The sequence below is a fragment of the Perognathus longimembris genome, chromosome 16 (assembly GCF_023159225.1).
Source record: "Perognathus longimembris pacificus isolate PPM17 chromosome 16, ASM2315922v1, whole genome shotgun sequence".
Classification (NCBI taxonomy): domain Eukaryota; kingdom Metazoa; phylum Chordata; class Mammalia; order Rodentia; family Heteromyidae; genus Perognathus; species Perognathus longimembris.
Genome location: NC_063176.1, coordinates 4,784,014 through 4,808,706, shown reverse-complemented (window position 1 = coordinate 4,808,706; position 24,693 = coordinate 4,784,014). Strand labels below are relative to the sequence as shown.

At 43.4% G+C, this 24,693-nt stretch overlaps 1 protein-coding gene across 2 annotated transcripts in view; it reads left to right on the top strand.

Moving 5' to 3' along the window:
• The first annotated feature begins 24,316 nt into the window (after window positions 1-24,316).
• The window catches only part of Ythdc1 (YTH domain containing 1), a 34,409-nt gene continuing 34,032 nt past the window's right edge, over window positions 24,317-24,693 (top strand). Inside the window, exon 1 of one of the 2 annotated variants that reach the window (XM_048364664.1) lies at window positions 24,317-24,498. In XM_048364664.1, the coding sequence (XP_048220621.1) occupies window positions 24,471-24,498 (28 nt within the window). In that variant the 5' untranslated portion in view covers window positions 24,317-24,470. The remainder of the gene's footprint in view (window positions 24,499-24,693) is intronic. The other variant, XM_048364665.1, reaches the window with a different exon arrangement.

The following is a 24,693-nucleotide window of genomic DNA, read 5'->3' as shown; positions in this document are numbered from 1 at the left end:
GATCCAAAGACAATTATTTCAAATCCCTCAAATAGTGGTAAAATATTTCTTCAATGAACTTTTAAAAATATCACTTCTAAAAGAAATTTTCAGGAGTAGAATAGAGAAAACTTGAGTTACTGTATTCTAAAAAAAATATTTCTGGCTGGGGATATAGCCTAGTGGCAAGAGTGCCTGCCTCGGATACACGAGGCCCTAGGTTCGATTCCCCAGCATCACATATACAGAAAACGGCCAGAAGCGGCGCTGTGGCTCAAGTGGCAGAGTGCTAGCCTTGAGCGGGAAGAAGCCAGGGACAGTGCTCAGGCCCTGAGTCCAAGCCCCAGAACTGGCCAAAAAAAATATATATATATTTCTGATCTTTTTATCCAGCTCACATTGCCTGTTACTAAGATACTAATTTGCTTTGCTAAACCAGAGCTGAAAGAATCTATATTTGTCTATATAAGTCTATATATTTGTCAAAACTGAGGATTTAGATGAAATTTTACATTTAACTAAAGTAAAATGAATAATGTGAAACTATGAGTTTTATAATGAGGACCTTTGACTCCCTAACAGATTTGTTGTAGCTTGTTTCCTTGTTTGGTTATTTATGACTATCACAACCTGATAAAAATAATATCACAACCTCAGCGTAAACCAGAGCACAGTTCTAGGTTTTTAAAGGTTTTTTTTTTTTCTTCCAGTCAAGGCTCTTAACTATGACTAGTTAAGTTTCATTCTTGTGTTGCTTAATGAAACTTGGCACATGCAATGACTCCCCATTCATTTGGGTTTGTACATCCTTTGTCCAATTTAAAGTTTCAGTGATCATTTTCCTTTCTCCCCAACACAAACCATAATGTTGGCTGCTTGGAATAGAGGAATTGTGATGAGTTTTTCCTCTGAGATACTCATCTCCCCTCTCCACTGCTTACACCCTCTTGTTTTAGAATCCAAAATGAGAGAGGGAGGCATGAGTTTGACCTAGGTCTTTCTCTGGTTCAACCCATTTCTGTCTTCTGTGAACACCGATAGTGAAAATGCTTGCAGATAATGTGTTCCGTTTTCTGTGAATGATATTCATCTTTTCCCTTGAGATCTCACTCCTTGAGGTGAAAAGCCAAAGCAAACATTTCTACTTTGGGACATGACACAATCCATAATCCTAATTCCCTGCCTAGCTGAAGTGTCCAGTTGCTTCCCATCTATTCTGCCCCTTTCCTTTTGTCTCTGATGCTTTATGGACCACACAGTAACCACTGGGGTCATCTTCTCAGCCCTCCAAGAGCCATGGAACAACAGGAGGCAGCGATGAAAAGACTATGTTTCTTTCCAGGAACAAACTCTGGGCTACAGTCCTGACCTACTCTGTCCATAGGTGCCAGTTCCACAGGTTCTTCAGAAATCCAAGGCTAGAAGCCAGCAACGGAGTCACAAGAGGCTCCCGAATTATAGGCCACAAATGCCAGACCCCCTTCAGAAATCCCTCCCCACGCTGTTCTTTTGGACCAGGACAGGATGGTTAGCAGATTATATCAACAAGCTAGGTGAGGAATGACTTGCCAGTCTCCTTTCTTGCACACACACACACACACACACACACACACTTACAATCTTTACACGTAGCTCTTAAGGAGGTCTCATCTTCTACCTTTAGAGATTAAAAAGAATAGTTCTCTTTTCCTTTTGAGAAAAGAAAGTAACCTTGCCCTGTGGATATGTATATATTTTTTCTATCCAGGATCCCTGCTGATTTACGTTGCTGTTCTTCCTGGGTTTCTCTTCACTCATGATGGGAACTGCTGTCTAGGTGTCATAAGAAAAGCTAGTTACGTGCTATAGCTGCAGAAGTGTCTGGTTTCAAATTCTAGCATCGTTTTGAGTTTCTCACACACAAAAAGGATTAGTTAGCTCTCCTTCTCCATTGTAGGCAATCAAAAAAAATAAGTAAATCAAGCTAAAGCCATGGCTCAAGTGGTAGAGTGCTAGCCTTGAGCCAAAGAATGCAGGAACAACACCATTGCTTCAACACCCTTCAGGCTCCAAGACCACCACAAAAACAAAAAGGGGAAAAGAATGTGCTAAAAAGAAAGACTACACAACAAAAAAGAAGTATCTTCTTATTTAGCTTTTACACCTGAGAGCTTCTAACACAGTGTCTAGGACAGACACAAAAGTACTTGTAAGAGGGCTGGGATATAGCCTAGTGGCAAGAGTGCCTGCCTTTGATACACGAGGCCCTAGGTTCGATTCCCCAGCACCACATATACAGAAAACGGCCAGAAGTGGCGCTGTGGCTCAAGTGGCAGAGTGCTAGCCTTGAGCGGGAAGAAGCCAGGGACAGTGCTCAGGCCCTGAGTCCAAGGCCCAGGACTGGCCAAAAAAAAAAAAAAAGTACTTGTAAGAATCCTGATACACACCTGTATTCTTAGCAATTAGAAGATGGCAGAGATGGAATTAAGAGAATCCTAAATTCAAAACCAGCCATTCAACACAGCCTCTAAAACAGGAAATACAAAGCATTCGAAGGGTTATGAGAAATGTTCTTTTAAAGCTGGACCCAAATAAACACCCTGATGGTCTAACTGAATACCAATTAAGTTTTCTCAAAAATCTCAGAGAGACTATCTTTGGAACTGATATCTTCCCATCACTACTCCTACAGTAATACATTTCCCTGCCATTAAATGACTTTCGCTTTGTTTGGGCCTCATTAAGTTATAATGCAATACATAGACATGATAATGAGACTCATCTTATATGCAGGATATATGAAGTACTAATGATCAAAACCAGGGCCCACCAATGGGCTGCTAGAATGGACATGCCATATTTGGTTTTACTGATGATAGAGGGCTCAAACCCAGCTACTAGCACTTGGTAGGTCAGCACTGTACCACGAAATTCCATCTATAGCCTGGAGATACCATTTATTTATCATCTGAAAAAATTTAAGGGATGATTTCTGATATGAGATGTTGTTACCTTATATAGAATTCTTACATCAAATAAGCACATGAAGATTGGTAAAAAAAAAAAAATGTGGACTAGGTAGGCTCTAGAGATAATTTACTTAAATAACTCAAAGTACCAGATTACACATTCATAGGTAAGCGTGGTAAACAGGAGTCACTGCCTTTCTTCATCTATTGTCCCATACGCCTCCGTGACTCCGCTCTGATTAACCGTGTGCCCTCTCTCTCCACTTTAGGCAAGTTCACCAACTGTTGGGTGTGTCTGTTTCTGAGTTTCTCAATAGGAAATGGATCCCACATTTCATCTCAGCCTTTAGAGCAAATGGCATCACCACCACTCCATTGTTTAATTGAGAAATAAAGAAGACAAGATAAATCTAAACTTTCTGAATACTGATTTAGTTGTTGTTTTGGAAATAATCAAAAATAGTCCATGGAACTTGAAAATAATTTAAATGAACTTACTGCGTGGACTTTTAAAAAATATCAACTATGTTTAAATAGAGCTCTTTGTTTAGGAAGTGGAATGATTAACTTTATCACCAGCAAGAAGACATAGGAGGAAGACAAATGGAGACCTTCCACATGTGGGCCAGAAATAGCCCTTCATAGCCCAAATGAAAGATTTTATTCAAATACAGGAAATTGCTACCTCATCCATGTCTTTACTCGTTATATTGTATAATATTTCCGAAATACTGATCTGATACACATGTAGAACCCTTCTTTGTGCTTCATAGAATATAATAATTGATCCAATATAGCAATTATTAGCCCATTTTATATGACCTTTACATTTTACTTATGTCCCTCATGACATCATATCTTCTTAAAGACAGAAACTGCGTCCTTCCTAACTAGCTAAGAGTAAAAATCATAGTTATCACCTTTTGTTTATGGGTCCAAGATCTTATATGAGGGCAATAGGCCAAGCCTGGCCAAGACAAGTGCCGGTAGAGCTGGAAAGAGGAGGTCAGCTCTGAGGTAAGCATGCTACTTCAGGAGTTCTACAGTGGAAAAATCAGGAGGCGTGAATTGAAGGCAAAGCCCTTTCATTGAGAATAGAGGATTACCATCAGGGAAAGAAGACCCCAGGTCATAAACAGGTTGGTCAATGGGGAGCCAAACCTAAGCTGTACCTCTGATACTAACCTTGTGTTCACAGGGGTGCTTTGGGGGTTACCTCAGAGGACAGAAAGCCCCAAGATCAATATGGACCAAAGTCCTACAGTATAAGATTTACTCTACAGTAAGTAATGACAGCATTTTATTGCTACAAAATGTAGCTGGATGAATTCAATGGAAATTTTTGGAGATTGTAGAGCTAAAAGGAACTTTCAGTGAGTAGCTTCATAAACTCTCAGAGCCATGTGATTTTTTTTTTGTTCCAGATGTGGGGTATACTTCAGTGTAAGTTTTTGAGATGTGGAGGTAAAGAAAGAAATAGAGAAAACTGAACATTGAAGAATTACAATGAATGTATTTTGAGAGTGATCTTGCTTACCTGAAAGGAATATTATTGGCTAGTCTTTGCTAAATTTTACTGATTGCTTTAAAGTATGTTTTATGGATAGGAGAAAAGGTTGAAACAAAAACTACATTTTAACTTTCTCTTAACAAAAGTCAATACAATAAATGAAACAATATTTGTTAGAAGCTGATCATTGATAAAACTAGGTGTTATGTATCTTGGGGATCATTATATTGGCCTTTATTTTGGGTGAATTTGAAATTCAGAGTAAAAGATTCAAGAAACAATAATAATGCATGCTTAGATACAGAAAGATGTTATGTACTGGAAAGCAAAATGAGAAATGTTTCAAAGAAACAACACATGCAAGTGCTGGTGGCTCATGCCTGTTAGCCTAGCTACTCAGGTGCCTAAGATCTGAAGATCTAGGTTCAAAGCCAGCCCAGGTAGGAAAGTCTCCTTGAGATTCTTATCTCCAATTAATCACTCAAAAACCAGAAGTGGTGCTATGGCTCAAGGGACAGAGCACTAGCCTTAAGCACAAAGAAGCTCAGGGTCAATGCCCAGGCCTTGAGTTCAAGCCCCACAACTGACAAGGGGAAAAAAAAATATATATGTGTGTGTGTGTGTGTGTGTGTGTGTGTGTGTGTGTGTGTGTGTGTGTAGGGAAGTAACTAGTAATTTCAAATTGCTCCTAGAATCAGTGGTATAATGTTTTTGACAACCGGCTTTAGAATTAAGCAGATACTTGGGGTAACAAAATAAAGCCTGGTTTCTTCATAGTATTGTGGGTCACCAATTGAATCCAACCCAAATCTTGCCCTACCTCTTCATCAGATCAATTAGATTCGTAAATTCAATCATTATTAAATATGACAATATCTGTATTTAATTCATTTTAAATTGGATCCTCTCTTGCTTGCTACCCAAATTATCCTGACACCACTCTTCCCACCTAATGTATCACAAGCACACCTTTCCATGTCCATACATTCAATTCCCCTAGCCTTGTACATTCCTGTGCAGTGCCCAGATATGTATCAATAGCTTCCCAACATCCCCAATGTTTATTTTTTGTGAAATAAAAAATATGAATTCTGCTGGGTGCAGATGGCTCACGCCTGTGATCCTAGCTACTGTGGTGGCTGATATGTGGAGAATCATGGCTTGAGGCCAGCTTCTGTAGCAACATTCGCTAGGCTCCATGTCCATGTCCATGTCCATGTCCAAAACGAGCGTAAAATCAGGCCCGGAAACATGGCTACCGTAGCACACAGCCTGGCAAGAGCAAGGCCTTGATTTCAAACCTCAGGACAGCTGAAAGAGAAGAAGAAAAATCTCCATGGTGAATACATTAAGAACACAGTGGCCAGTGTAGGCACACACACATCTATGCTGCTTAACAACAGCAGTATGTCCTGAGAAACACATGGTTAAGTGATTTTGTAATTGTGTGAGCATGCTAGGACACGCTTCCATAAACGAAAAGGTGTAGGTCATTTACTCAATATGCCCTCTTGATGTAATCAAGGGACACTGTAAACACAAGATGTGTGAGACTTCTGCCAGCATTAAAAAAAAAAAAAAAAAAAAAAAAAACAAGTTTGTGTAGGCCACGTGCCCGTGGCTCACGCCTGTAATCCTAGCTACTGAGTAGGTTGAGATCTGAGAATCAGGGTCCAAAGCCAGCCTGGGAAGGAATGTCTCTTATCACCAATTAACTACTCAGAAACCAGAAGTGGAGCTGTGGCTCAAAGTGATAGAGCACTAGCCTTTACCAGAAAGAGCTGAAAGACAGTTTTCCCAGGCCCTGAGTTCAAGCCCCAAGCCAGAACCAACCAAACAAACAAAGACCCCAGAAAGAAAGCTTATGTTTTGTTTTGTTTTTTTGCTAGTCCTGGGGCTTGAACTCAGGGCCTGAGCACTGTCCCTGGCTTCTTTTTGCTCAAGGCTATCACTCTACCATTTGAGCCACAGCGCTACTTCTGGCTTTTTTCTATATATGGTGCTGAGGAATCAAACCCAGGGCTTCATGTATACGAGGCAAGCACTCTACCACTAGGCCATATTCCCAGCCAAAGCTTATGTTTTTTAGTAAGCTTTTTTTAAATTAGTAGGAATTTTAAAAATACTCTAAAATAATAAGACAACTAGTGTAGTTAAAACACAAGCCAACATATGATCACATAAGATCATGCTACATGAAATGAACTCCAAGTTATGGAAACAAGTAATTTATCATTGTTGTTGTTACTTTCAACATACCATGTGAAATTCTGCCTTTTTCTTTTGTCTTTCTTCCCCATGGTTTTACCCCTGATGTCACTGTAACTGATGTTGGTACCCTGGGTATTGTATATACATTTATCAGAATTAGGGAAGGGAGGGGGGACATCAAAATGGAGAGGCAAAGGGTAAAAAGTGAACCAATGCAACAGCAGTACTTACAAGACAATATGCTGGAAACCAACTGTACAACTTGGGGGACGGTATTCAGGAGAGAGGAAGGTGGAATAAAAATGAGGGAGGAGGTAACAAGTTTGATAAGAAATGCACTCACTACCTTATGCATGAAACTGTTTCCCCTCTGTACATCACTTTCACAATAAATGAATTTTTAAAAACCTATTCTGGTTAAACAGAATATGTGCAGACAGTATTTATTTGTTTGTTTATTACCTATTTATTGTATTATATTAGCATGCACTGCTTATACAAGGGATATTCATCGTTACATATTTATCTTCTTTCACACAGTCTAATTCTGATTTGCTACCAATGTGAAGGAATGATAACTTAGAAACATGATTGTTGTTAGGTCCTCTCCCTGAGAGCTACATGCAGATGCCCCCACCTCATTAAGTCTCCACCCAGTTACCTGGGTAACCTGCAGACCTGGAGGCAGTTACCTCCCCTTTTCCTGAGGTCACCTCCTAATCCACCTGGCCACACCCCTTGCCCCTGCCCTAAATAAAGCAGGGCTGGGTGGGGGTTGCTCTCTCTCTCTCTCTCTCCCTTCTCTCCGGCCATGGATCATCTTGGCCACAGGCCAGCAGTTCGGTAATAAACGTTCTCTTCTGCCTGAATACCGCGTGGCGTTCTCCTTTACCAGCTACCTACTTTAAAAACCTAACATATATGGTGCCGTGACTCGGATAGGGCTTAAGAGTCAGGACAGGCGGAATTCCCATCTATTTTTCTCCTTTTTCTGGGAGTATCCCCAGTCCTGACGGCCCTTTTTCCGCGAACCAAACTGCTGCGAGTCACCACGTGGCAATTTTCACTAATACCATTGCTGGCCTCCACATCCACCTCCACCTCCACACCACTTGTCTACCCTGGTGAGTGAAACTGCTGCTGCTCCGGTTCTCTGCCGCTCCGTCCGCCGCTTCTGCCGCTTCTGCCACTTCTGCCTGCCGCTTCTGCCCGGTAAGCTCATCCACTCACCAGGCGCCTCTCTCCCGTGCTTTTTGGGTTTTGCATCACAGCCACACCCGAGCTGGGACACTGCTAGCACGCCTCTTGACAGTGCAATGAGGCCTGCTTGAAATACTCGCTCAGATACAGTTTTTGCCACTGCAATGGTAAATGGTTAGAAGTCACTTATATTCAGGCTCTCTCTTTCTCTTTTCCTCCCTTTCTCTTCCTTTTTCTCCCTCTCTCTCATCTTCCTGCTTACTTGCTTACTTTATAAAATTCCCAAGTCGTACCATCGTGTGCCTTGCTCACAAAGCTGCCTCTTTTCACAGACCTTCAAAACTGAGGCTTGACCACCAATGTGCTTTGTCAGCAAAGATATCTAAAAGTTCTTTTCTCTAGCATTGACCACGTGGTGGATATTGGGTTTAACAGGCATCAGCTCAGGCGCCATTATGCCATGCCACGTGTTCTCTATTAGTGTGTTTGTGTCCTCCTGCCACCCCCCCTCAACATGGCATCCCACTGGAGTTTATCAAAATATGATTTCTCCATTTGATAATCTGAAAATTGTTGTTTGCTAGCAAAATTGTTTTTCTAACCGACCACGTGGTTTTAAAATATTGGGCAAAAAAAAACCCTGTCATTTACTATTGGAATTCCGAAAGAGTCTACTGCTGAAATTCATTTTTGCATGCTGTAAAACCTATGTGCACAGTGTGTATGTGTGTTCCATGTGTGTATGTATGTGTAAATGTCATTTGTTAATATGTCCATTTAGCTATATATCTGTGCTAAAACTCATCACATCTACTGAGTTTTGTCATTGCAGAATTCTGGCAAGTATTTGGTCAGTTCTTGACAAGGTACAGGTAAGCTCTAGTCCCCTTGGTCTCCTTGTTGTTTTAATTGGAAATCAAAAAGGGCTTTTGTGGCAAAGACTCCCTTGGATTGCAGTTCGAAGCCAGCCAGGGCAGAAAATCTCTCTCAAACTCCATCTCCCAACTAACCAGCAAAGAGCCAGGCTGGAAGCATGGCTGAAGAGACTTATCTCTTACCAGCCAAATGCCGGAAGTGGAGCTCAAGTGGTAGAGTACTAGCCTCGAGCAGAAGTGCTCAGGGACAGTGCCCAGGCCCTGGGTTCAAATCCTGTGAATGCCATCGGGGACAAGCCATCCCAGCAACAAGCACCTAGATCCCTGGGACTCAGCCAGTTCAGGGAACAAGGATCATGGAGAGGAGTAAGAGGAGAATTATGTCAGATCCTAAATGGATTCACTTTGTCTCGCCCTTTCAAAATTAATCAGAGCCGGGGGATCAAGAGATAGTAGCTTGTCCATCTAATGTCCATGCCTGAGTATAAGAACTGTCCAAGTCATCCAATTTTTAATTTTGTGCCCTAAACCCTTCCTTTTGCCTTAATATTTTTTTTTTTTGCCCAGCCCCTGCCTCATGAGACTTCTTCCAGGCTTCATTCAAGGACTGGCATCTACCACCAAGGGACCCTGCTGCTCGCCTTCTCCAGGAGGGGCCACATTTCTGCCTTTTACCCCTAATGCCGACGCCCCTTGCCAGCAGGAAGCAGCCAGAGAGAGTCTTCGTCCTTTTTCATAACTATTAAAAGGCTGGAATGTTAGGTCCTCTCCCTGAGGGCTCCATGCAGATGCCCCCACCTCATTAAGTCTCCACCCAGTTACCTGGGTAACCTGCAGACCTGGAGGCAGTTACCTCCCCTTTCCCTGAGGTCACCTCCTAATCCACCTGGCCACACCCCTTGCCCCTGCCCTAAATAAAGCAGGGCTGGGTGGGGGTTGCTCTCTCACTCTCTCTCTCTCTCCCTCCCTCCCTTCTCTCCGGCCATGGATCATCTTGGACACAGGCCAGCAGTTCGGTAATAAACTTTTCTCTCCTGCCTGAATACCGCGTGGCGTTCTCCTTTACCGGCTACCTACTTTAAAAACCTAACAATTGTAAGAGTAGAAGAGCAGGCCAATAGAGTTGAACACAGACAGACAAAGTCACAAAGAACTTATAGTGTTTAAAATTTGTTTCAGTGACTGGCTAATTCTATTAATAACCTTAAAATAATTTCATTGTAACTATAAAAGTGATACATAGAAGGGTTACTGTTACATAAGTCAGGTAAAGCGGAGATTCTGTTTCTATTTTACTACTTAGCAGTACACAAAATTACAATCATGGATTCTTTTGTACAGAAAACTCCTCTCTTTTATCAAAGTTTAACAAAACAGTAGTGAGATGTGCCTGGCTCTACACCACTTACTGAACTCTTTAACTATCTGAGCCCAAAACTCGAGAGTTTTTCAGGGACTTAACTGTCAATTAGCCTGCCTTGCCACTAGGTGGAGACGGTTAACAGTTTGTGGTCTGAGGGCATGGCAGGATTTTTATTTGTTTGCTTGTCCTGGGGCTTGAACTTAGGGACTTGGTGCTGTCCCTGGGCTCTTTTGCTCTATGCTAGACTGTATCACGAGACGAGCACTGTACCACTAGGCCATATTTCCAGCCCTATGCTAGCACTCTATCACTTTGAGCCAAAGTGCCACTTCTAGTTTTCCTGTGGTTAATTGGGAACCACAGTCTCACAGACGTTCCTGTTCAGGCTGGCTCAGATACCACCTTCCTGAGGAGCTGTGCTTACAGGCTTGAGCCACCACCAGTGCCCTGCTCCATGTGGTGGTGGTGGTGGTGGTGTGTGTGTGTGTGTGTTGCCAGTCCTGGGGCCTGAACTCGCGGCCATCTCTCAGCTTCTCTTGCTCAAGGGAGTAGCACTTGAGCCACAGCACCACTTCTACCTTTTTCTATTGATGCGGTGCTGAGGAATAGAACCCAGGGCTTCATGCACGCTAGGCAAGCTCTCTACCACTAAGCCACATTCCCAGTCCTCAGTTTAGTTTTTTAATAGAGCTGTTGAAGTATACTCTATATGTGCAAGGTCATGTCTTAATCTGGTGAAAAATGAGTATTCTACTTTCAAAAATGAATTCAGATGGGGAAGAAAGACGGAGCGCGTGGCATGGATCAAGACGCACTCGACTCGTACATGGACATATGTTGGGGACTCAGTTTTGGCCTTGGTGGGGGAAGGGCGCCAAGAGCGAGACGCTGCCCTTCCCCCCAGCCCTGGGACAGTGTGGGAGGGAGCCCCTAGATCTTAGAATTTTTCTATTCCATTAACAATAATTAAGCATATCTGAACAAAACAAATATGGCAAATTTCCCATTAAATGAGATCATTTGTAAAAATTTGTGTATGTATTACTCAGAAATACTAGGGAAATATACGTAAGAATTAAAATGTTAAAACTCACCAGCATACTTGGTAGACAGTGTGTTGAAAATGAACCGCACAGGCCTGTGATGCTCGCTCTATGGAGACTGAGATCTGAGAGTCACGGTTGGGAGCCAGCCCAGGCAGGAAAGTCCTTGAGATTCTGATCTTCAGTTACCCACTGGAAGTGGCACTGGGGCTCAAAGTGGAGGTGTGCTAGCCTTGAGTGAAAAAGCTCAGGGATGGTACCCAAGTCCTGACCTCAAGCCCCACAACTGACCCCCACCCAAAAGAAAATGTCACATGGGCTTTTCTGTCTTGGCTGGCTTTGCACCCTAATCTTTTGATCTCAGCCTCCTGAGTAGCCATAGGCACCTGGCTTGTCACCTCTTTTCTAAAAGTACCAACCCCTGTATTACTTAGGCCTGACAATATGAAAACAATGGTGACTTGAAGGAAAAGGAACTGAGAGCAGCTTTCAAGAGGGCAATTTCAAAAGGTGCAAATACATTATCCCACTTAGCTCAGGAATTACCACTGGTTTCTTGACTTAATTATTATGCCAGTACAGAGGCTAACTCCCGGCCTCAGCTCTTGCTTGGCTTCTGCCTCCGCAACTACTAGCATCCTACCCCTTCAGCCTCAGCTCGGATTCTGAAACTTGCTAGTTAATTAGAGATAGGAGTCTCTTGGGAATTTGTCTGACCTGTGATTCTCAGAGCTCATCCTCTTGAATAGCTGGAATTATAAAGCTCAGCCTCTGGAGCCTGGTTACTGTTTATTTATAAGGAGAAACATGTGTGACAAGCTAAAATAAAAAATTCTAAGAATGGGGAGATAAGTGATAATACATGGCTCTATTTTGTTTACAGCCCACTTTTAACCTGTTTTCTGTGCCGTGGAGATGGCAAACTATGCGTTCCCATGCTCCCAACGTTGCAGACAGGTTTGGATTTCCTCAATCAGATGCGCAGGTTGCTTCATGCCTAGCTCAGGCTTTTTGATGGTAAGAAGCCAGGTTGCCTGACTGCTTTGTTCAGTTTGCAAATTAGCACTCTGCTTTGACAGTTTCCTGAGTTTGCTTCAGGGTCTCAGAATTCTTCATGTAATTTTGGTGAGTTTAAGTTCATTTCAGAGGTTGGAGCGGTTGTACAATCCCAAATAATTGGTCAGCCATCTAATAATGGGTAATATTGTTTTAGAAGCAGTCTGCAATCGACTCATATCCATTAGAGTTATCCGTAAGGTAGAATATGCCATACCATTTTCACACTAATAATATTTAATCACACATGAGTAAAGTCTCCGATTCTTTTTTACTTGCTCAATTTTTCTTGTTGTTGGTGTTGCTTTGGTTCACTGATTTGTAATTTATCCAGGACTAATTGTTCAAAAACCAAATAGTTGTTTCATTGTTGTGGTTTTGTTTTATGTTTCAGCGCCTCTTATCTTTTGTTTTTCGGCTGCAGGTACCATGACTTGGAGTCGAAGCCTTGTGCTTTTTCCTCCTTCTGCTTATAGCTGGTGCTCTACCTCTTGAGCTAATCTTCTGGCTAAGCAAAAATTGCCAATTAATTTAATTGGAGGTAGAATCTACAGATTTTTCTGAGATTATTTTGAACTGTGATCATTAAGATCTCAGCCTCCTAAGAAACTAGGGTAACAGGCATAAGCCATTAGTACCTCACAAGAACCACTATCTTTTTTTTTTTCTTGGTCAGTCTTGAAGCTTCAACTTAGGGTCTGGGTGCTGTCCCTAAACTCCATTTGTAGCCTGCTACCACTTTGAGACCAGTGCCACTCCTGGTTTTCTGGTGATTAACTGGAGGTGAGAGTCTTACGGGGACTTTCCTGCTCAGGCTGGCTTTGAACCATGATCCTCAGATCTCAGCCTTGTGAGCAGCTAGGATTGTAGGCATGAACCATGAGCACCTATCTTTTGGTGTAAAAATGTAAATAGTTCATTATCATGGCACGCGCACACACACACTCATTTTCCCCCTCTTTGCCTTAGCCATGATTCTGTGGTCATTCTACCCAACTTTCCTTTAAAGCATTTGACTTTAGTTGCTTTATCAAGTAAAGCTATCTTGCATTTTGAGACTCAAACCACTGTAACACAAATGTCCTTTACATAAATTGTGGAAGCTGTACATTTTTTCTCTGTTCAACTCCTAAGCCTCTTCTTGGGAAAGTGAAGAGAAGTGGAAGATTAGCTAAAGTACTTTTTCATAAACAATTTAAGTTACCTATTTATCATTTTACAAAAGAGGATGGAAGTCATACAGAAGTTTCTTGTACCACTTGCCTTTGAAGTTATAAGCAATATAGATAATTTCTTTTTTTTTTCCCGTCTTAGGGTTTGGACTCAGGGCCTGAGCGCTGTCCCTGAGCTATTTTTGCTCAAGGCTAGCACTCTGCCACTTGAGCCACAGCGCCACTTCCAGCTTTTTCTGTTTATGTAGTACTGAGGAATTGAACCCGGGGCTTCATGCATTCCAGCCAAGCACTCCACCACTAAGCCATAATCCCAGCCCCTTAATTTCAATTTTAAATCATACTTGCTTTCTGCTTATGTTCCACGTACGTATGAAGCTATTACATTTTCATTTGAGAATATGCCAGCAAGTCTTGCATATATTTGTGGAGCCCTTCGGGGAAAAGATTATGCAATGTAGGTTGAGGGTAATGTCCTTTTACATATTTTTCTCAAAGAATTCAGTAAAGAATTTTAGAAATAATCATGCTTTACATTCAGTGGAGTCGGGAGATTCGCCTTTGATCTCCAGATTACTCTTCCTAGGATGTCATAGGACTTAGATCTCTCTCCCTCAAATGTGTGTCTGTGTCTGTAAGCACACACTTGGTATGGAGATATTTAAGGTCAAATCGTTCTTTTTTCTTTCTTCAGTCCTGGGTCTTGAACTCAGGGCCTGAGCACTGTCCCTGGCTTCCTTTTTGCTTAAGGCTAGCACTCTGCCAACTTGAGCCACAGCGCCACTTCTGGCCTTTTCTATATATGTGCTGCTGAGGAATCAAACCCAGGGCTTCAAGTATAAAAGGCAAGCACTCTTGCCACTAGGCCATATTCCCAGCCCCAAGGTCAAATAATTCTGTGTTCAAAACTAAGTTTTTCCATATACTTCTGTTTTTAACTCTCATCTTAAAGACATCTTTAAAGATGAGAGTTATATTATAATTCCTACCTGAAAGAGTTACTATCAAAATTTAGTGAGATAATGCATGCATTTAAATTCTGGCACTTAAGAGTACAAATATGGCATAGATGGTAAAGAAATGAATCCAAACTAAACTTTCGTTTTCTTATAGATCATTTCTGTTAATGATATCTGTTAGAGGTCTTGTTAGGAGCAGTTGTTACGTGTTTACTCTTCGACTAGGTACATTGTTTTTGACTCAAGTTCTAGCTGGAGAATCCTCACTGGCCTCAAAACTCAACATACTCCTTCCTCATTCTCTAGAGTCCCGGAACTGCATATGTGTATCGCCATTCCCAGATCAAAATTTTGATTCTTTGAAGTAAAAGAAAAAAAAATCAATGAGAAGAAAATTTCAGAACAGCAATGACAGTAGTAAGGACTACTCAGGGGATTCATTCATAGATACATGGGAAATGGAAAATTAGATAATCATTACTAACAGCACAATTTCTTTCTCAAAGGAGACAAGAGTTACATTTCTTTTGAAGTAACTGCCATGTTCCAATAGCCTCACCACTTATTATTGTAGGCAAAACCTTTTGTCTTTTTTCTCTTAAATCCAGGAATTGGGAACATATAATAGCAATGATAATGATGTTATTTTTATTGTAGCTATCATTTTTGAGCATAAAACCTATTATTAACTTGCTAAATCTGCACAGTACCTCTCTGAGGTACTTTGAATTCCCAGATATCAAGGTACCCTTACAGATGAGAAAAATGTACAAATAATAACTTGGCCCTATTGAACCCACTTTTAAGTGGATTTGTAGAGAAAGCCTGATTCCAAAGTTCCTTTTTGCTTCTACTTGTTTGATTCTGCTAATCCTGGGGCTGGAATTCAGGGGCTCCCAGTATTGTCTCTCGTAGCTTTTTCTTTTGCTCAAGGCTATAACTCTACCGCTTGAGCAACAGCTCCTCTTCTGGCATTTTGTTGGTTAATCTGAGGTAAGAGTCTCAGATTTTTCCTGCCTGGACTGGCTTTGAACATGGGTCTTGGATCTGAGTCTCATGAATAGAAAGGACTATAGGCACCAGCCACCAGTACTTGGCCCAAGTTAGTAAAGAGCAGCAAAATTTTGCCAGTAAGCCACCTATAAACATAATCACTAGGAATTCCCTTGATTTCCTAGAGATTGTAAAGATATCTTTTTAAACGGTTAACTCAATGGTGTTACTTAACTATGTTGTCACAGGATTCAGGTGAGTTTGTGAAATTACACACTAAATGTAGGGCCTCTGCCAGGCAATGGTGGCTCATGCTTGTAATCCTAGCTATTCAGGACGCTGAGCTCTGAGGAACCAGGTTCAAAGCCAGCCCTGGCAGGAAAGTCCACCAGACTCCAGTTATCCACCAGAAAACCCGAAGTAGAGTTATGGCACAAAGTAGTAGAGTGCTAGCCTTGAGCAAAAAGAGCTCAGGGACAGGGCACAGGCCCTGAGTTAAAGCCCCAGGACTGATAAAAATAAATTGAGAAAAAGTAGGGGCTCCACTTAGTCCTTGACTTTGAACGCAAAATAAGAATTTCTGGACAAGTCCTAATGGTAAGAAAACTTGGTAGAGCTTTATTAAGCAAGCAAGCAGCCACGCAGAGAAGCAGACACACAGATGAGTGTGGGAACTGTCAAAGGGGGAGGCACTGAGTTCTTTAACATCAGGGTTAATTATATGATAAAGCCAGGGTCTGACTTAAAGTTACGCCAAGACAGCTGCTTATCTTTGCTTGTAATCACTCTTGGTTGTTAATATTTTTCTCACTTGGGTTCAGGGCCTCTGAGACTAAATATTAATTTAAATATATGACCATTCTGTTTGGGCATTCCTTTTAGGAAAGAATGCTTTTTGCCATATATGTTAAATCTGGTGTTTTATCCTTGAGATAAATAATGCCTCTTGCCAGAGTTGGTCATTCTTTGAAATAAACACTTTATGCCAGGAGTCATTTTTCCAAGTATTTGCTTCTCCAGGAAACATGTCGTTTTCATGATGTCCTTTCTCAGTTTCTAGAGCGAGCTGATTGATTGGGGCCAGCAGGCAAGGTCAGATGGAGAAAGCTGTTCTTGCTTTTTAAATTTTATTTTATTTCCTTGGGCTAATACTGCAGCTTATGAAGGAGCCCAAGGGTTCAAACAAAGAAGAGAGTGCTTCTATATTTTTAAACACACTGTATCTAAGTTCCTGGCTGCCATAGAAGTTAAAATGCTTGGTCTACAGTAAATCTCTATGCTGGACCTCCATCGTTTAAGCCAAAAATTTGCATTTTACATAAATGTTTCTTCTTCTCCTCCTCCTCCTCCTCCTCCTTCTCCTCCTTCTCCTCCTCTTCTCCTCTCCTCTTCCTCCTCCTCCATCCTTTCTCCTCCCTCCTCCCCCTCCCCCTCCTCTACCACTTGAGGCAGGGCTCCATTTTCAGTTTATTGGTGGTTAATTGGAGATGAGTCTCTTGGACTTTTAATGCCCAGACAAGCTTCAAAGCACAATCCTCAGGTCTCAGCCTTCTGAGTTACTAGGATTCCAGGCGTGAGCCGCGTGCGCCAGGTTTCTTCTGAATCTTTGTGTAGTATAATTTGGATAATTCTGACCGAGATCAAGTTCAAGCTTGCGTGGGCAGCACATTCTCTGAAGCTGGAACACACTGAAATTAGAATGGTCCCTGTGCATGATCACATAAATTAATGAAGCGTTCTGACCTTGCTTTGATGGTGCAAAGAAAAAAAGGAGAATCAAATTCAACCTTTTTATTTTGACGCCAGGAAACAGTACTTCACACAGTGCCTGCCAATGTTCAAGCAACGCTCGTCAGGGGGAAAATGAGGCAGGCAGGGAAGGAAATAATAATGAGTTGAGACATAAAATGAAGGCTCAATTCCAGCACCAGAGAGGTCTGAAGCAATAGCCTATGTACCAAGAATTTGTCTCCAAGTAAAAGTGAGACAAATAATCAAAACAAATATCAAAAGCTTTAGATGGAGGAAAGGGTGACAGGTATTAACTTCAGAAAGTCTTTTGCATATTAATTTCAAATGTCAGTTTTTGCCTTGTTTTTCTTTCTCTAAAACATGAGATAACCCTTGAAAACAGAGGTGCAATCCTTAAGGGCAAACGCAGCCACTCAGCGTTTCCTCTTTTTATAGTGCCTTTCTCTACTTGTGCTGGTCTGTAAACCGGTCGTACTTGTCTTGAGTCACTTTAGATGGAAGCACTGGCTAAAAGCAACATTCTTGCCTGGAAGTCCTCCAGAAAAAATGTCCAGTCACATCCACAATAGCATCCACAGGTCTGTGATACACTCAACCAAACAAATTCCTCATGTGTCCCGTATCTGTATAGCCTTGGATAAGTTGTCCTGAAAGCTGGAGAAAATCTGGGACAATTAAGCTTAAATGTGCTCAGGTGAGAAGTCTCCTCAAGGTTCTTCCAACTGCTTCTTCATCTGACATCATGATTCAAAAGCAAAAAAAAAAAACAAACCAAAAAACACCACTATGTGCTGGACACTGGTGGCTCACACTTGTAATCTAAGTTGCTCAGGAGGCTGACATCAGAGGATCATGGTTCAAAGCCAGCCCAGGCAGGAAAATCCATGAGGCTCTCATCTCCAATTAACCACCAGAAGACTGGAAGTGGTGCTGTGGCTATAAGTGGTAGAGCATTAGCCTTGAGCAAAAGAGCTCAGGGACAGCACCCAGGCCCTGAGGTCAAGTCCCATGATCAACAAAACAAACAAAAACAGTGAGGTACGATTTTGCCATGCACTAAGGATTGATCTAAAATTAGAACTAGAAAGAACCTGAAATCTGGGAGCTGGGAATATGACCTAGTGGTAGAGTGCTCGCCTCAAATACATGAAGTCTTGGGTTCGATTCCTCAGCACCACATATATGGAAAAAACTACAAACAGTACAAGAAAGGTACCCAAGGCCCTAACGTATGAAACTGTAACCTCTCTGTACATCACTTTGACAATAAATAAGAAAAGAAAAAGAAAAAGCTGGAAGTGGTGCTGTGGCTCAAGTGGTAAAGTGCTAGGCTTGAGCAAAAAGAATCCAGGGACAGTGTCCAGGCCCTGAGTTCAAGCCCCAGGACTGGCAAAAAAACAAACAAAACAACAACAAAAGAGGGCTGGGGATATGGCCTAGTGGCAAGAGAGCTTGCCTCGTATACATGAGGCCCTGGGTTCAATTCCCCAGCACCACATATACAGAAAACGGCCAGAAGGGGCGCTGTGGCTCAAGTGGCAGAGTGCTAGCCTTGAGCAAAAAGAAGCCAGGGACAGTGCTCAGGCCCTGAGTCCAAGCCCCAGGACTGGCCAAAAAAAACCAACAAAAAACAACAACAAAAGAACCTGAAATCTACTGAGACCTACTTGGAGTTCTTTTTTTTTTTTTTAAGTTTTTATTATAAAACTGATGTACAGGGGCTGGGGATATAGCCTAGTGGCAAGAGTGCCTGCCTCGGATACATGAGACCCTAGGTTCAATTCCCCAGCACCACATATACAGAAAACGGCCAGAAGCGGCGCTGTGGCTCAAGTGGCAGAGTGCTAGCCTTGAGCGGGAAGAAGCCAGGGACAGTGCTCAGGCCCTGAGTCCAAGGCCCAGGACTGACCAAAAAAAAAAAAATAAATAAATAAATAAAACTGATGTACAGATAGGTTACAGTTTCATACGTTGGCATTGGATACATTTCTTGTAGTTTGTTACCTTGTCTCTCATACCTACTTGGAGTTCTTACATAATACATGAGTTCATTTGGTCTTCATAATTCTCTATACTTGATAATATCTTCATTTTATATATGAAGAAATTGTAGGTACAGGACTTGCCCAGTGCCACAAAGAGTTCAAGTGCATTGTTATTGAACAAATGAGGAAATGAAAGCATAGAGAGACTAGTGTATACAGGTAATTGAATGCTGGCAGAATACTGACTTTCTAATGCCCAGCCTCTTTCTCTCTTTAATTCCTTGATTTCATAATTATGGTTATTTGGTTTCCTTGCATGCCAAGGAGACTCTATATAGTATCTTATGCAGTGTATCTCAAGTTGTAAGTGTAAAGGACATAGGTACACATGCAGAAGGGATGAAAGACTCACCTCATTTTGTCAGGGAGGGTTTATCCAGGAAGAATTCTTAGATGAGACATAAGTCGCCTGTAATCTATACAGTAAAATCATGCTTCTTGTGCAACAAGAGAATATTTCACAAAGGAAACACATGAATCATTCATGTAGTTATTTCCCTATTAGCTGTCTCCATAGTAGAGCTTATTTGTACTTTTGAAAAGCTTTGCTCCTAGAAATGTGAATTAGTCACAGAACATGCTCACTTTGCCTTAGTTCCATTTCCCTTTCACTACCCAACCTTACTTTACTGCAAATGCTGGGTGTGTGAGTTGAGTTAGCAAAATGATTCCCAGATATCTTTCATGAATAACTTGATGGAGAAGTAACTTGAAGGGAGTTAGTGGTGGATCTAGGTCAGGTGCTGTTGAGTGTGTGCATGTGCGTGAGTGCGTGCGTGCGTGTGTGTGTGTGTGTGTGTGTGTGTGTGTGTGTGTGTGCCAGTCCTGAGGCTTGAACTCAGTGCCTGGGCTCTGTCCCTGAGCCTCTGTGTGCTCAAGGCTAGTCACAGCTCTACTTTCAGCTTTTTCTCCATGGTCTATTGGAAATAAGAGTCCCATAGACTTCTCTGCCTGGGCTGGCTTCAAACCACAATCTTCAGATCTCAGTCTCTGAGTTGCTAAGATTATGGGCATGAGGCACTGGTGGCAGCATTGATGAATTAAATTTTTTGTTGTTGTTGAGAAGGACATCAGGAAATGGAAATACCTCCCACGATCATGGATAGGCAGAATCAATATGGTGAAAATGGCCATATTGCCAAAGATGTTGTGCAAATTCAACACAATCCCCATCAACGTCCAGTTACATTCTTTACTGAAATAGAGAAAACAATCCAAGAATTCAGATGGCGCAACAAAAGACCTACAATAGGCAAAAGTAGCAGCGCAGGAGGTATCACAATGCCAGACTTCAGAGAAGAGTTCAAATATGCATTATAATGCTCCATTTTAGGCTGTGTGTGGAGCAAGTGAACATTTCTCATTTCATATTTTACTATTAACATGCTAATTCGTCCATTTCTTCTGGGTTCTTTTTTGGTTGCAGAAACAAGAAACAATTTGAGTTATTTGAAATGAAAGGGAAACTGATCATAACAGTTGGGAATGTGGCATAGTGGTAGAATGCTTGCCTAGCGTACGTGAAGCCCTGGGTTCGATTCCTCAGTACCACATAAACAGAAAAAGCCAGAAGTGGCTCAAGTGGTAGAGTGCTAGCCTTGAGTACAGAGAGGCTCAGGGACAGAGCCCAGGCACTGAGTTCAAGCCATAGGACTAGCAAAACAAAAACAAACGACCTCCCACCACAACAAACAAACAAAAAAAGCAAGAGATGGTACCTGCCCAAGTCTAAGATAGAATGAAGGAAGAACTACTTTTAAAAACTAGACTGCTGTGAAATAACTAAGATAGTCTCTCCTGTTTCTGCTATTGTGTTGCATCTCTTCCTTCTGTATTGGATGGGTCTTCACTGCTCCTTCGTCTACCTTCCAGTCAGAGTGACACAGAGAAGGATTCGTGCTCAGATTCGTTTCAGTGTTCTAGAGGAAGTGACTTTGGAACTATTTCTATCCCTAGTCACTCTTCGCAGCTGTGGCCAGGTAATGAAACTGGAATTTTAGGCCGCGAGTTCAACCTCCTGAGATACCTCACGTAAAATCAGGCCATTCACCACCCAACACCAAAAAAACAGACAACCAAGAAGAAGGGCGGAGGATTGAAATGTATTACACAGCATTCATAAAATGTATTCCATGAAATTTATTACAGCAACTACAGGAAGGGGCAAAGTAGGTACATCAGCCCATCTTCTGCCATCTTTAGAATACAGTCACGCGTGATAGTAGGTGTTAAAATAGACCAAAAAAAAAAAAAACTAGAGGCAAAAGGTATGCATGAACAGTTTCAGTCACAGGTGTGTTCTGTATTGTACTGAGAGGTGTTCAGAAGAAACTTTTATCACTTCATCAGGGAGTGAGCAAGGTGTTCAAGATAAACAGGTGGTGGCGGTGTGCTAGGCGGAGTGCTCTCTCTGGTCTACTCCTTCCTGAGCTCCAGGATGGTTGCTTGAGCGAATGGCTTAGGGCAAAGGACAGAGGTGCAAAATCATGCCAGGGACACCTAGCTTTTATCCTGCGCTCGCTCCCTTCTTGAGCTAAGCAGGGGAGTGCTTTTTTCAGCAAAAGCAGCTTTTGGGTATCTGTTCATTAACCTAGAGCATCATATGAACCTGAGGTGCAGTGAAAGTATAGTATGCTGGAACCTACTCATAATGAGCTACACAAGCCAGTTATTACTTTAATAGAGTGGTTGGTTGTGATCAAGATGATGGCATTACAATATAACCCTAGGAAGGGTGATTAGATCACACAGCAGTGACTAGGATTAGTGGTGTCCTTATAAAGGGCACACAGCCAATGTGGGGGCAGATCTTTGAAATCCTAGCATTCCAGAAATTGAGCATCTTGAGTTTGAGAGCAATATGAACTACATAAGAAGACCTTATCTAAAAACAATCTAAGCTCCAAGTAACTTGGGGCCTCTTCCACCATAGCTAGAAGGTTCCATGTATGAGAAATACCAAATCTGGCATCAGCTTGGGCGTGGACTTCATAGTCTAAAGAAACATGAGAAGTAGATTTGGGTTGTTTACAAGTGTTCCAGCCATGCAGACCTGCAAAGATCAAGAGCAATTTTTACGGAAGATAAAGAGGCTTATTGCTAGCCACCTGAACCAGGCGAGTGTGAGAAAGAAGGTCTGATCTCAAGGGAGGGGAAACATGGGGTTTTATACAAGCTTTTCTAACACACAAAAGAAGGCACGAGCCACATTCCGAAAAGGTCAGACAGGGCCGAGCGTCAGTGGCACACACCTGTAATCCCAGCTACTCAGGGAGGCTGAGATCTGAGGGTGGTGGTTCAAAGCCAGCCCAGGCAGGAAACTCTATGAGACTCTTATTACCAATTAACAACCAAAAAACCAGAAGTGGAGCTGGGTTCCAGTGGCAGGGCACAGTCTTGAGAAAGCTCAGGGACAGCACCCAGGCCCTGAGCTGAAGCCCCAAGACACACACACACACACACACACACACACACCACAAAAAGAGGAAAAAAAATTCAGTAGCAGGGCCTCTCTGCTCAGGACCTGGGTGCCAGCCATCCTTGCGTTTTGCTAAGGCTAGCACTCAACCACTTTGAACCAAAGGGCCACTTTTGAGAAAATAACTTTTATGGAAGCTATATGTATTTACTATTTAAAATAATAAAATCAGCGAAAGTAAAAAAATACCAGGTAGAGAGCATGTTCATCTCTCTTCTCTGTACTGCTGGAGGACAAGGTCCAGTTCTATCATTGATTTGCTCTGGCCATATGTTAGCTGTAATACTTCCACAAATAGACATTTCCCTTCATCAACTACTAACTTGTTAACCATGAAGTACAGTCTGAAGTAGGAAAATAAGTGACCCTTTCTCCTTATTAAAGAGTTATCAAAAATGACACCATTTTCCTAGCACTATCCATACAGGAGTACTGTTGAACTACAGTGAATTCACGGCTTGAAATGTATTTGAAATATAGTTTGCAGATGCTGGAAATGCTTTTGTTTTGATAGGGTTTCTTTCTGGTATGACAAGATGATATAGAATCATATGGTACTTTTGACTTCCCTTTACATATGGATATACTCTCAAGACTCTGAATTGCCTTCATTCCTTACTCTATATTATCTTCCTAGGACAATGTAATCCAACTGTATTTTTTTCCTTCTGAGTGTAAACACTCGGTGGACGCACACGTCAGTGAGTTACCCCTGGTTAGGTGTGAGGTACCTGGGCCTGTCTTAAAGGCTCCTTTAAAAGGCACAGGCCTTTTGGCACAGGCCAAGTGTTAGGTGAGCAGCTACTAGTTAGTAGCCTGTGATAAATGACCTGCCCTCACCTGAAGGGAATGTCTCAGAGACTCCAGGGTTCCTCGTCTTCTGACGAGTGCTCATCACCTACACTTGTGCAGGCCTGTTTTTACAGTCTGCGGGCCTGGCTGTGTCTAGGGACTCTCCAAGGCGGCTTCTTCCTTCCTTCCATCTTTCTAGAGGGCTCACCGTATATATCCATGGCGACTCCCTGAAGATCTTGCGCCGTATTGTTTCAGCCGGTTTCTTACCAAGTTCTGACTTCTGAAACATCTCAGACTCTTTTCCTGTCACTCATTACCTTGGTTCCAACGCCCTGGGGTTTATTTTTGTGTGTTTTTCCTGAGATCTCTGATGGGAGAGTGAGTGGTGTCTTCCTCAAAGCCCCTGTATGTACTAAAATAATAATAATAATAATAATCATCATCATCATCATCTTAGCTCTGCCTATTCCCAATCCTACACTTGGGGCTGCCAGGCTGCGGGAGGGGCGGGGCGGGGGGCGGGGCGAGGCGGCGGCGCACGGCGGCGCGCTGACGTCACGCCGCGTCGCCGGCGTCCCCCCCGGCCCCGCCCCCCTCTCCGCACTGTGACGTCTCCCGTTCCCCCCCCCTCCCTACGCCCCGCCGGGGAGGCGCGGAGCGTAAACAGCGCAGGGCATTTCGGGAGCGGGATTGTCTCCCGCAGGAAGCAGGCTCCATTTTAGCGCCGCCCGCCTGCCCGCCCGCCCGCCGCCGTCGTCGCCATCTGTTTTCGGTTCCCTCCTCTCCTGCCCGCCCCCCACTCCCGCGTCGGATTCTCCCCCCCGCGGGCACCGGGAAGGGCCGAGCGTCGGGGCTGCGGGTGAAGGGAGGGGAAGGGAGGCCGCGGGGCGGGAGGGGGGGTGCGTCGAGGCGGGCGAGCGGGGAGAGGCCCGCGGCGCACCGCGCCTCACGCCGCGCACCGCGCCGGCCGGACTGACGGACGCACGGACGGACGGACGGACCCGCTCGTGCGACTGCTGCCGCGGCGGCGGCGCCCGCGCGAGTCGCGGTCAGGGGGCGGCGGCGGCGGCGGCGGAGCCCGGCGGGGAGCAATGGCGGCCGACAGCCGGGAGGAGAAAGGTGAGTGCGGGGAGAGGCGGCGGCGGGGGCCCCGGTGTGAGGGGAGGGAGGGAGGGTTGGGGAGGTGGGCCGGCCTCGCGCGGAGCCGGTCAGCCCGCCCCCCACCCCCACCCCCCCGGTCCCGCCTCGGCGAGCGGCCCGACGCGGCCTGCCGCCCTCGGGAGGGGGGGTGGGGGGGGAGGAAGCTCCCGGCGG